General features: G+C 42.8%; 1 protein-coding gene across 1 annotated transcript in view; it reads left to right on the top strand.

Annotated features, from left to right (window-relative positions):
• Positions 1-13,704, top strand: part of ANLN (anillin, actin binding protein) — a 120,584-nt gene that overhangs the window by 35,470 nt on the left and 71,410 nt on the right. Inside the window, exons 3-5 of the mRNA XM_073549992.1 lie at positions 10,605-10,905; positions 11,012-11,321; positions 11,508-11,796. Coding sequence (XP_073406093.1) covers positions 10,605-10,905; positions 11,012-11,321; positions 11,508-11,796 — 900 coding nt within the window. The remainder of the gene's footprint in view (positions 1-10,604; positions 10,906-11,011; positions 11,322-11,507; positions 11,797-13,704) is intronic.

Here is a 13,704-nt window from a genome sequence, read left to right as displayed (position 1 = left end):
ACTCCTAACGTTCCCTATGCCGGTTCCGCATCGGGCGCGCAACAGGAACCTAAAAACCCTAGATCGTCCTGACTTAAACCCTCACTAGGGAATTGGTCGGTGCGGAAACTAATCCCACCACTGCACTAAAACACACATGAGGAAAGATGACAAAACAGGGGAAACACCACTTAGCTTTGCTCTGTTGCTTACGCTCCTAGCAACAGAACCCACCACCTGTGTGCATCTTCTCCTCCACCTGGATCCATCACCATAATTGGATCCTTCACCATAGTGCAGCCTTGGAGCAGAGTCCACCACCAGTTGCAGCTGTCCAGTAACAGAGTCCCAAAGATGAGTTCAGCTCCTGCCCAAAAAGTCCATCATGCTTGAGTCCAGCTCTCAGCAACCAAGTCCCGCATGCTGAGTGCAACTCTCTCCATAGTCGTCACTCCACCAAGCCATGCAAGCACTTCCTGCAAACACCATAAACTGTGACTACGCCATGCCAGCCCTTCTTGCAGACCACCTAGCTGCCACTCGTCCCCTCTGGCTGGGCTGCACAGGACTCATGTTCAGCTTCTTCTTTCACCCAGCCCTCCTTGTGAATGACTAACACACAATATCACCAACAGTGATTGAACACACCTGGCTCTCTTTTATAGAGCGTAACACCTGACTTGTAATTAAGTGCACATTAAACCAAAGAAACTAAAGTGCACTACCACTAACCACCACCGGGGCAACTTAGAATGCACAACAGCACGTGTAATAATTCTAATGGCCACCGGGGGCAATCAACCCACTTTGGCACCAAGCCAAAGGGGAAAAAAAATTCACTTATCCATTTAAACTGTCAGATCCACTCTGGATCATGACAGCCCAGATGTAGTACTTTGCATTTTTCCATGTTAAAAACTATTTTGTTAGTTGCTGCCCACTGCTCCAGTTTATTTATATCTTTTTGAATCCTCTCTCTCTCTTCTCTAGTATTGGCTATCCCTCCTAGCTTTGTGTCATCAGCAAATTAGTTTACCCTCAATTCCTTCATCTAAATCGTTGATAAAGATGTTGAACAATACAGGGCCCAGGACAGAGCCCTGTGGTACACCACTTGAGACATTCTTCCAACTGGATGTGCAGCCATTTACGACCACTCTTTGGGTCCGATCACTAAGCCATTTATGAATCCACCTAACAGTTGCCTTGTCCATTCCATACTTAGTCATTTTTTCAATAAGGATTGTGTGAGATACTTTGTCAAATGCTTTGCTGAAGTCAAGATATACTATATCTACAGCATTTCCCTGATCCACCCAATCAGTGATTCTGTCATAGAAGGAAATTAAGTTAGTCTGACATGACTTATTAGTTACAAACCCATGCTGACTCTGTTTAATCACTTCATTCTTATCCAGGTACTTACATACATTCAAAATGAGAAAAAGAAGCCAGCTCACCTGAAGGCATGTGTAGTGGATAGCCCGGACCACGTGCAGTCTTCAAGCAGTAACCAAGGAAAAAGAAAAAAGGTCCAGCTTTGCAAATTCAAGTCCAATTTATTGTTAAAAACAAGTTCAAAACAGAGCAAAAAATAGTGTGTTCACATGAGTAACAAGTAGTAGATTACGCGTTTCGAACAATAGCTTGTTCTTTCTAAAAAAAATAAAAATTGTTTGGTTTTTTTTGAGAGAGAACAAGCTGTTCGAAACGCGTAATCTACTACTTGTTACTCATGTGAACACACTATTTTTTGCTCTGTTTTGGACTTGGTTTTTAACAATAAATTGGACTTGAATTTGCAAAGCTGGACATTTTTTCTTTTTCCTTACTTACATACATACATGTTGTTTAAAAATTTGTTCAAAGATCTTTACTGGTATAGTCTGACTCACCGGCCTATAGTTGCCTGGGTCCACCTTCTTACCCTTTTTGAAGATAGGAGCAACATTTGCTCTTCTCCAGTCTTCTGGGACTACTCCTGTTCTCCAAGAATTTTCAAAGATTATGGAGAGGGGTTGAAAATTTATTTTGCTATCTCCTTCAGTACTCTGGGGTGTAATTCATCTGGACCTGGAGACTTGAATTCATGTAGGTTAGCTAAGTGTTTCCTCACTATCTTTCTGTTTATAGATATCCTGGATTCTTCTATTCCCCTAATAGGACAGTGAAGAACAGTTGATGTTACATTTCCTTTCTGAGAGAAAACAGATGCAAAATAGGAATTTAAAAGTTCGGCCTTCTCACCATCCTGACTTACCATTTCATCATTTTCATCCTGTAAAAATCCTGTAGCATCTTTGACTTTTACTTTTGACATATCCCCAAAATCCTTTATTATTCCTTTTGACGTCTCTTGCAAGCCTCAATTCATTGTCAGCTTTAGTAATTTGATTCGTGCCCTGCAGGTTCTGCAGACAGCATTATATTGTTCTTTAGATATGCCTCCCTCTTTCCATTTTATAAACATTTCTTTCTTCCATTTTAGCATGTGCTTAAGTTCTGTGTTCATCCATCCTGGTTCCCTTAAATGCTTCCTATTCCTCCCTCTTTTCGGAATTGTTAACAATTGTGCTTTGAGAATTTCATTTTTCAAGATTTCCCATCCTTCCTAGATATTTTTGTCCTTAAGGATATCCAGCCATTGGATCATTTTTTTCTATGCTGGCATTCTAACCTTTTCTGTACTATATGGATTGAAGTGAATAAAAGAATCGTATATTTTCACCACATCGTGGAGCTGGACAATTTCTTTCTACTACTCTTTCTGAATCCCTTAAAATCTGCCTTTCTGAAATCTAACCTTGATAAAGGTTAAAGTTGTCAGCAAGAGAGGATAAGAATTTCCTTGACCTGTTGGTTTTGCCTGAGAGAGATTCCCAACAAATGTCTGGATAGTTGAAATCTCCCATGACCACTGTCATATTTTTTGTAGAACTTGGCCATTTGATGCATAAAGAGTTCATATCTTTAGCTTGCACAGGTGGCCTGTAGTAAATGCCTACATTGGTGTCCTTTCCATTGTTCTGTCCTTGTATTCTTACCCAAACAGTTTCCACAGAACTCCGAGTCCCTGAAGCTTCAATCTCTATGCAGATATACGCGTTTCTAACATACAATGCGACACCTCCTCCTCATTTATCAAGTCTGTTTCTTGCAAATAAGTTGTATCCTTCTAGCCTTGTATTCCAATCATGTGTATTGTCCCACCAAGTTTCAGTGATTCCAATGACATCATATTTCCTTTCCTGCGTTAGTAGTTCCAGTTCTCCTTGTTTATTGTCCATGCTTTGTGCATTAGTATAGAAACATTTTAGTTTGTGATTGGTTTCTCTTTCTCCAATATTTTTATTATTTAAATGTTTGTCTTTGTTGTTTCCTCCCACTTCTAATACCAGAGTTCTCAATAGCTTTTGTCAGGTGTATGGCTTTTTCTGGCCTTTTGCTTCCCTTCCCACATCTGACTTTCAGATACCTCTTGTATTTTCAAACATCATACCTCTTGTATTTTCTGTATTTTCAAACATCATACTGCTATTTGGTGGCTTATTCACCTTTTTATTACCTCCTAAATCATTTGGGTGAGTTATCTGTACTTGAGACCTTTTGTTTGGTTACTCTAATTATGTTACTCTTACACCCTTAACACACAAACATTTCACATCATATATTCAACACTACAGATTTGCAACACAAATTAATTAAATGATTACCCAAGTACTGATAGTATTTCAACTCTTTTAAGAGCCTTTTGATTAACAACATTTTTGGTTTTTCCTTTCGGTGCAAAGATGAACAGATTTTTGTCATTTCCAACTGTTGAACAGGCGACGTAAAGTAGACCATGAGAAAAGCATGGAGATTGCAAATCGATCCCTACTACTTTCAAGGACTGTCCCTGAGCCTTGTTAATGGACATTGCAAATGCTTGTTAAAGTGGAAAGTAGAGGCATTTAAAATCAAAAGACAAATCAGATGGAATGAGTGGAATTCTTGGAATAAAAATGTCCTCTCCTTTGGCACATCCTGTTGCTGAGCTGTGTATCTAATCCTATCCTGTGTGATACTGTTTGCTGAGCCGTGTATCTAATCCTATCCTGTGTGATACTGCGTGCTGAGCCGTGTATCTAAAACTATTCTGTGCGATGCTGTCTGCTGAGCCGTGTATCTAATCCTATCTTGTGTGATACTGTATGCTGAGCCGTGTATCTAATCCTATTCTGTGTGATGCTGTCTGCTGAGCCGTGTATCTAATCCTATTCTGTGTGATGCTGTCTGCTGAGCCGTGTATCTAATCCTATTCTGTGTGATGCTGTCTGCTGAGCCGTGGATCTAATCCTATTCTGTGTGATGCTGTCTGCTGAGCCGTGTATCTAATCCTATTCTGTGTGATGCTGTCTGCTGAGCCGTGGATCTAATCCTCCTGTGTTATTCTGGGCCCCTCCTGCAGTCTGTCAGAGGGTGGTCTGTGTCGGCACGGTAATAAATTGTGTTTATTTCCAGCTTTACAGAAGGACGTTAACACCATAGAAATGATGAGAATAGGCCTCAGTTACCACAACTGTCAACAAGGCAAACAGCTGCTCATAGCAACCTATCACAGCTCAGCTTTCATCTTTTAAACAGCTCTGGTGAAATGAAAGATGCTAGTGATTGGTTGCAAGGAAAACTGTTGCTCATAACAACCAATCACAGCTTAGCTTTCATCTTTTATACAGCTCTGGTGATTTGTAAGATGCTTAGTGATTGGTTGCTATGTGGAGTGGGCGTGGCTTGACACACGTACATACATACAAACATACCATACATACATACAGCACAGCCTGGATTGACTACAGGAAAGCCTATGATTCATTGCCACACACATGGATCTGTGAATGTGTGGCGCCCCTGAGGCACTGCACCTTCTCCTAAGGTGTGGTACCCCACCATCCAGGTAGGGTGGGAACTCCCTTTCACATTCCAACACCTGCACCCCACACACAGGATAGTAAAGCAGGGACCCATCCATGCTTTATGCTGGAAAGGTCATAGGGTGCCTTTTGTGGTCCCTGACTTCATAACACGAGAGGTGCTGGGGAGGCGGGTGGAGTTAGCTATAAAAGAGAGGGAAGGTGTAGGATTTCAAGTCAGTCAGTGAGTGAGCCACTCTGTGAGGAGTGGGGATCCCTGGAAGAAGGGATGGAGGAAGGAGTGCTGCAGCTGCCCCAGTGAACTGGGCCAGCTGGCACGGGAAGGAAGAAAAGGAGAAAGAGATGTAGATGGGAGACTACAGATTCCATAAGAGAGAGAGAACAGATCGGAACGAAGGAGAATAGGAGGACGGTGGGAAGCAGGTTGAGAAAGAGAGAGAACCCTTCCAGTCCAGAGTGCAAAAGCCGGGGCCCGGTCCCCGAGGTTGATTGGATCTTTATGTCCGGCAACAGACACCGGAGGAGTAGTGAGCCAGTAACGCCTCACTCCCATCATAGACTTGGGACACAACAGCAACTGGATAGTGAGCCGGGACGCAGAGAGGAGTCCCCGAAGCAGGCTACAGCTGTCTGTCATACAAGTAGAGACTAGGAACACCTGGAGAGAGGCATTCCAGGGTAACGAAGTACTGGAGTGCTTCGCACCTAAAGGCGCATTGGAGGAGTCGTTCAGTGAGGTACATATTGGTGGAGTGTGGAGAGGAGAATCCTATCATGCCTGGAGGTTGACTGGGGCCCTGACCTGTAGAACACAGTGCGGAGGCAGGCAGTTGTGTGAACTGCAAACAGTGAGTAAAGCTTTGGAACCGCATACTCTGGTGTCCTCCAGTTATTCCAGCACTGATACATCTGGGTAACAACATCTATACCATTCTGCGCCTCTCCTCGTCCATTCCACCTACACTGCGCTGGGACTACAGCTCCGCCTGTGGGGAGCTTTACCATCTAAGCTGCGCATACCTTCAGTCCCTGAGGATCTGCCCGCAGCGTCGGCCTGACATCACACTTGCCGAGCACCACAGGTGGCGTCACGAACTATTCCAATAAACTTTAACACCATTAACATCACCGCCATTGATATTGGACGCCCAGGGCCACGGACCGGGTCACCGCTGTTGTGACACATTCCCACTGACATCGGCCCGGTACCGAGTACCCTGCTGCCCTGGGTGTGAGGGGCGACCCAAATGCTTGGCTCTCTACAATTTTAACAGGAAATTAAGAACCTTCCTCAGAAACTCAATGGGGCTATGGAGAACAACTCTGGAATACCTCAAGACAGCTATCACAAGTGACCATCAAATGTGGCATATATACCAAGGTGCTGCACTGTCCCCATTGCTGTTCTGCATAGGCTTGAACCCCCTGTCAGATAATTACAGAGTCTGGGTATGAATACAAGTTCAAGAGTGGAAGCACCATCAGCCACCTCCTCTACATGGATGACATCAAGCTTTATGCAAAAAACCAACGAGACAGCAATTCACTGATCCACCTGACAAGGATCTACAGTGAAGACATCGGGATGTCCTTCAGACTGGATAAGTGCGGTCGGTTGGTAATAAAGAAAGGCAAGGTAGTTAAGACCTTTGAAGTCGAATTACCAGCAGGGCATATAGCAGATGTACACATGCTGCAAGTACCTCGGCATCCCACAGGGTTATGGTAACCATGATGAGGAGGCAAGGAAAGCAGCAAAATCCAAATACCATCAAAGGGCAAGACAGGTCCTGCAGGAGCCAGCTCAATGGGAAGAATAAAATCCGCGACATCAATACATATGCCTTGCCAGTTATCAGATGCCCTGCTGGCATAGTGTGCTGGCCAAAAGAAGAGCTGGAAGCTGCAGATGTGAAGACACAAAAGCTCCTCACAATGCATGGAGGTCTCCACCCTAAATCTAGCACCCAAAGATTGTATACCAACAGAAAGAGGGTGGTCGAGGCTTGATAAGCATCCAAGCCACCATCACGGATGAAACCAGGAGTATCCAGGAATACATCAAAAGAATGGTGCCAAAAGGTGAGATGCTGAGAGAAAGCCTAAGGCAGCAACAACAACAGATCTGGAAGGAAGAACAGGAACATGAAGCGCCATGGCATGACAAGCCATCGACAGATAATGGAGATGGCTGACATGGAGAAATATTACCAATGGCTGGAGAAAGCTGGACTCCGAGACAGCAAAGAGGCACTAATCATAGCGGCACAAGAGCAAGCACTAAGTGCCAGATCCATAGAAGCAGGAATCTATTACACAAGACAAGACCCAAGGTGTAGACTATGCAAAGAAACCTCAGAAACAGTCCAACACATAGTGTTAGGATGCAAAATGCAAGCAGAAACAGCATATCCTGAACGCCACAACATATGCATATGGGCTAAGCCCCCCCTAAGTCCTGGTGGGAAGATCAGAGAAAGTGGTGGGGAATGATGAAAAGGCTAAAATCCTGTGGGACTTCCAGATTCTGACAGATAAGCAGGTGTTGGCTAACCAACCAGACATTGTCATAGTAGGCAAGGATCAGAGGACAGCAGTGATAATAGATGTGGCAGTGCCAAGTGTCAGCATCAGAAAGGAGGAATATGAGAAGCTGGAGAAATACCAGGGCCTCATAGAAGAACTGGAGAAGATGTGGAAGGTGAAGGCAACAGTGATTCCAGTGGTGATAGGAGCACTTGGAGCAGTGACCCTTAAGTTGGAAGAATGGCTACAACAGATCCCAGGAGCAACATCTGAGCTCTGTCCAGAAAAGTGCAATACTGGGAACAAATAAGATCCCGCGCAGAACCCTCAAACTTCCAGGCCTCTGGCAGAGGACCCGAGAATGAGAAAGGACAACAGTGACCATCCCCATTGTGGGGGGTTGGAGGGAAGTGTTTTTCATACGCGTGTGTGTGTGTATATGTATATATATATATATATATATATATATATATATATATATATATATATATATATATATATATATATATATACACATACACACACAGTGTGTGTGTGTATATATACTTTCCCAGTCAGCATGTTGTTCACATGACAGGTTCTCTGTGAGCTATCAGCCTGCAAATATGGGGTTATTCTGGAGGTGGAGGGGAGAGCTGGGAACCACATTGGCAGTGAAGTGATTATTATGGGTAGCAAGTCTATTTACAAGGTCTCATTGTTATGCTGCTATGTTGTGTCCAGGAACCTGGGGATCTTATTTATTTAGCATTTTTGTGGTGACAAATCAACATTTAATTAAGATTAGCAATGTCATTTTATTGTCCTGTACCCCTGGCTATCAATGTGTGATCCCTTTCATGTCTTAGGTTTTTCCCAGGCTCATTATGTCTCCCTAATATGACTTGTTCCCTGTCATTTTTTTTTTTATATATACTGTGTGTATATACACTCACTGGCCACTTTATTAGGTACACCATGCTAGTAAGGGGTTGGACCCCCTTTTGCCTTCAGAACTGCCTCAATTCTTCGTGGCAGAGATTCAACAAGGTGCTGGAAGCATTCCTCAGAGATTTTGGACCATATTGACATGATGGCATCACACAGTTGGCGCAGATTTGTCGGCTGCACATCCCTGATGCGAATCTCCCGTTCCACCACATCCCAAAGATGCTCTATTGGATTGAGATCTGGTGACTGAGGAGGCCATTTGAGTACAGTAAACTCATTGTCATGTTCAAGAAACCAATCTGAGATGATTCGAGCTTTATGACATGGTGCATTATCCTGCTGAAAGTAGCCATCAGATGTTGGGTACATTGTGGTCATAAAGGGATGGACATGGTCAGCAACAATACTCAGGTAGGCTGTGGCGTTGCAACGATGCTCAATTGGTACCAAGGGGCCCAAAGAGTGCCCAGAAAAAATTCCCCACACCATGACACCACCACCACCAGCCTGAACCGTTGATACAAGGCAGGATGGATCCATGCTTTCATGTTGTTTACGCCAAATTCTGACCCTAACATCCGAATGTCGCAGCAGAAATCGAGACTCATCAGACCAGGCAACGTTTTTCCAATCTTCTACTGTCCAATTTCGATGAGCTTGTGCAAATTGTAGCCTCAGTTTCCTGTTCTTAGCTGAGAGGAGTGGTACCCAGTGTGGTCTTCTGCTGCTGTAGCCCATCTGCCTCAAAGTTCGACGCACTGTGCGTTCAGAGATGCTCTTCTGCCTACCTTGGTTGTAACGGGTGGCAATTTGAGTCACTGTTGCCTTTCTATCAGCTCGAACCAGTCTGCCCATTCTCCTCTGACCTCTGGCATCAACATGGCATTTCCGGCCACAAAACTGCCGCTTACTGGATTTTTTTTCTTTTTCGGACCATTCTCTGTAAACCCTAGAGATGGTTGTGCGTGAAAATCCCAGTAGATCAGCAGTTTCTGAAATTCTCAGACCAGCCCTTCTGGCACCAACAATCATGCCACGTTCAAAGGCACTCAAATCACCTTTCTTCCCCATACTGATGCTCGGTTTGAACTGCAGGAGATTGTCTTGACCATGTCTACATGCCTAAATGCACTGAGTTGCCGCCATGTGATTGGCTGATTAGAAATTAAGTCTTAACACACAGTTGGACAGGTGTACCTAATAAAGTGGCCAGTGAGTGTGTATATATATATATATATATATATATATATATATATATATATATATATATATATATACAGTGAACAAACAAGGGTTTTGCGACTAAGTATTAAGTCTTGTTTGCCAGAGGGATCAAATACTTATTTCTCACTGCAAAATGCAAATAAATTTTATATAAATACTACAATGTGATTTTCTGAATTTTTATTTTTGATATTCTATATCTCAATGTTAAAATATGACTACCCTTAAAATTAGACTGTTCTTGTCTTTGTCAGTGGGCAAACTTACAAAATCAGCAAGGGATCAAATAGTTATTTCCTTCACTGTATATTGCTATATTAAGTGTGTTGCATAAATCTTTTCTGAGCCTGGAATTATTTGCCATATCCTGGGTTGTGGTTATGTCTGGTGAGGTGTTCTGCCTTACCTTAGGATTTTGTGACTGATTCTATATATTTACTTGTAGATTGTGAGCCCTCGCGGGCAGGGTCATCTCTCATCCTGTACCAGTCGTGACTTGTATTGTTTAAGATTACTGTACTTGTGTGTATTATGTATACCCCTCCTCACATGTAAAGCGCCATGGAATAAATGGCGCTATAATAATTTAGAAAGGAATACGGAATACAGACTTGATGGGGAGTGTTCCTCTAAATGCTGACTTGGGCAGACAGGTTGTAGCTACATGACATGAGATTCACAGATTGCTGTACACATCAGGGGTCAGCAGATGTCACTGAGCTATCACTGCTTGCTATTAGCTATGAAAATGGGCCATATCATGAAGCTCCGTCTCTGCAAAGCCGGGGACATCACAGGAAATGTAGTCGGCATTACGGAAAGCAGATCAGAGTTAGGAATTAACTTTGCCGACACCAAAGAAATGGCACATCAACTAAAACTGGTATACAGAAAGCATAAATAAAAGCAACATTTTTCGTCATTAATGGCTTAAACTGTGCTAAATAGGAATAACACATTCTAGTGCTGATTTTGTTTCTTTTTGTTACTTTTTGAAGTTTTTATAATAAAAAAAAAAAATTCTCTTTTCAGCTAAACCAAGCTCCAAGCCATCACCGTCTAAAAGACGCTGTTCTGATAATGTTGATACCCAAAAATCAGAGGTAGAAAACAAAGAGCCCAAAAGCCCAGAGAAATCGAGTCCTCCAGAGGATCCCTCACTGGCACAAGTAAGAGCTGCGCCTCTGTCTCCTCCAAGCCCTGTTCTTCTGAAGATAGAAGAGCCAAGCATTAACCCTGCAGAGCACGACCATGTGTCTTCTGTGAAATCCCGTATGCAGAAGTTGGCGCAGCAGAGGCGACATTGGGACTTTAATGGTAAAGCACAGAAATCGTTTAAAGAATTCTTTAATTCATGGGATGAGTCACAAATGAGGAAATCTTCATGATTCTATTTTGCTTTACAGGTAGTCCTCCAGAATCACCAAACCTCAATCCAGTCCAGAATCACCAAACCTCAATCCAGTTAAAGAAAGTGTCCCGTCCCCTCCAAAGCCACAGACTCCTGCTTCCAATCTGGATACTCCTTCAACCCGACAAGGTCGTTTTGCCAACCTTGCTGCAACAATTGGTTCCTGGGAAGATGATCTAAGTCATGTTAGTGTTAAATCAAACAATACACAAGAAAAGCCTGGTACTGCTTGTTTATCAAAAGTGTCCACTGCGAGTGTAGCATCTGCCAGCATCAATAGTGGCAGTGTGAGGCAGGAAACCGTGTCTGTGAATAAAGCCTCAGTCTCCAGCACGAGGGTATGTAGTGCACTGTTAATGTTTCACTGATAAACTAATAACTGATTACATAGATTTACTTGTCTATATTATGTCTATTGCTATTATAGCACAGAGTTTGAGATTCATAATGCAAACCTTTACTAATTTTAATTGTAAAATTATAATTCACTTTATTACTCAGTTTTATTATTCCTTGATTTATAGGAGAATAAACTTGGAGAGGCAAAATCCACAAGCTCCATTGTAGTTTACACAAACAAGACAGAAAAATCCAAGTCATTGGAGGATAAACCAGCAAGCATTGCTCCTTCCAAGCTGACGGAGAAATATTTACCCCCTGCTCAGAACAGAAAAACATTGTCTACCAAAATAGCTACCCCACAAAAAAGTGAGAGACCGGCTTCAAAGGTATTTTCAATTCAGCAGACAGTCCAGAAAGAAGAGATCATTAGAGCAACATCTGCACTACCAAAAGATAAGACTGCTACACCAGGTATGCACCGGAAATGGAATAAATCTACTTGCATGAATAATATAGGATGACGTACTTTTATATGAGTGACTGCATTAGCAACTTTATGACAACGGTACTGGGCACCCACGTTCTTTAAATTTGCTGGATTTCACTGCGGTCAGCGCTGTCAGAACTTTTTTATGGACATGTATCTCTCTATATCTTATACAGTGGGTACAGAAAGTATTCAGACCCATTTAAATTGTTCACTCTTTGTTTTATTGCAGCCATTTGGTAAATTCAAAAAATTTAATTTTTTTTCTCATTAATGTACTCTGCACCCCATCTTGACTGAAAAAAAGCAAATGTATAAATTTTTGCAAATTTATTAAAGAAAAACTGAAATATCACATGGTCATACGTATTCAGACCTTTTGCTCAGTATTGAGTAGAAGCACCCTTTTGAGCTAGAACAGCCGTGAGTCGTCTTGGGAATGATGCAACAATTTTTCCCACCTGGATTTGGGGATCCTCTGCCATTCTTCCTTGCAGATCCTCTCCAGTTCCATCAGGTTGGATGGTGAATGTTGGTGGACAGTCATTTTCAGGTCTCTCCAGAGATGCTCATTTGGGTTTAGGTCAGGGCTCTGGCTGGGCCAGTCAAGAATGGTTAGAGTTGTTCTGAAGCCACTCCTTTCTTATTTTAGCTCTGTGCTTGCGGTCATTGTCTTGGAAGGTGAGCCTCCTGCCAAGTCTGAGGTCCAGAGCACTCTGGAAGAGGTTTTCATACAGGATATCTCTGTGGTTGGCCGCATTCATGTTTCCTTCATTTGCAACCAGTTGTCCTGTCCCTGCAGCTGAAAAACACCCCCATAGCATGATGCTGCCACCACCATGTTTCACTGTTGGGATTGTATTGGGCAGGTGATGAGCAGTGCCTGCTTTTCGCCTTACATACCGCTTAGAATTAAAACCAAAAAGTTCTATCTTCGTCTCATCAGACCAGAGAATCTTATTTCTCATAGTCTGGGAGTCCTTCGTGTGTTTTGTTTAGCAAACTCTATGCGGGATTTCATATGCCTGGCACTGAGGAGAGGGTTCTGTCGGGCTACTCTGCCATAAAGGCCCGACTGGTGGAGGGCTGCAGTGATAGTTGACTTTGTGGAACTTTCTCCCATCTCCCTACTGCATCTGTGGAGCTCAGCCACAGTGATCTTGGGGTTCTTTACCTCTCTCACCAAGGCTCTTCTCCCACGATTGCTCAGTTTGGCTGGACGGCCAGGTCTAGGAAGACTTCTGGTGGTCCCAAACTTCTTCCATTTTTCTTAGGAACCTTGAGTACAGCAGAGATTCTTTTGTAACCTTGGCCAGATGTGTGCCCTGCCACAATTCTGTCTCTGAGCTCCTTAGCCAGTTCCTTTTCATCTCCTGATTCTCATTTGGTCTGACATGCACTGTGAGCTGTGAGGCCTTTACAAATCAAGTCCTATCCGTTTAATTAAGCATGTGACTTAAATGAGTATCTGAGCAAAGGGTCTGAAGACCATGTGATATTTCAGTTTTTCTTTTTTAATTTGCAATCATTTCTACATTTGTTTTATTTTTCAGTCAAGATGGAGTGTACATTAATGAGAAAAATATGAACTTTTTTGAGTTTACTAAATGGCTGCAATGAAACAGTGAAAAATTTTATATATATATATAATAATCTAATCTTCACACTCTCACAGCTCCACAAAGCAGTCATAAACCATTGAAGGCTCTTGCTGGCGATTTGGCTGCTCAATGTCCAGAGCGACTTTTCCTTTTCTGGGCTGCTCTGTTGACAGTGCATGACTGCAGACATCATGCTCACTGCTGCCAAATGGCAGTCACTCCCCGTCAACAGAGTAAAGTGGAAAAAAAAAAAAAAAGCCGCTGCTCTGTTGATGTTAATGGAAGCCACTG

Source organism: Dendrobates tinctorius, unplaced genomic scaffold, assembly GCF_039654945.1.
Source record: "Dendrobates tinctorius isolate UK_male_01 unplaced genomic scaffold, ASM3965494v1 ptg000162l, whole genome shotgun sequence".
Lineage (NCBI taxonomy): Eukaryota > Metazoa > Chordata > Amphibia > Anura > Dendrobatidae > Dendrobates > Dendrobates tinctorius.
This window is presented reverse-complemented; position numbering and strand designations above follow the sequence as displayed.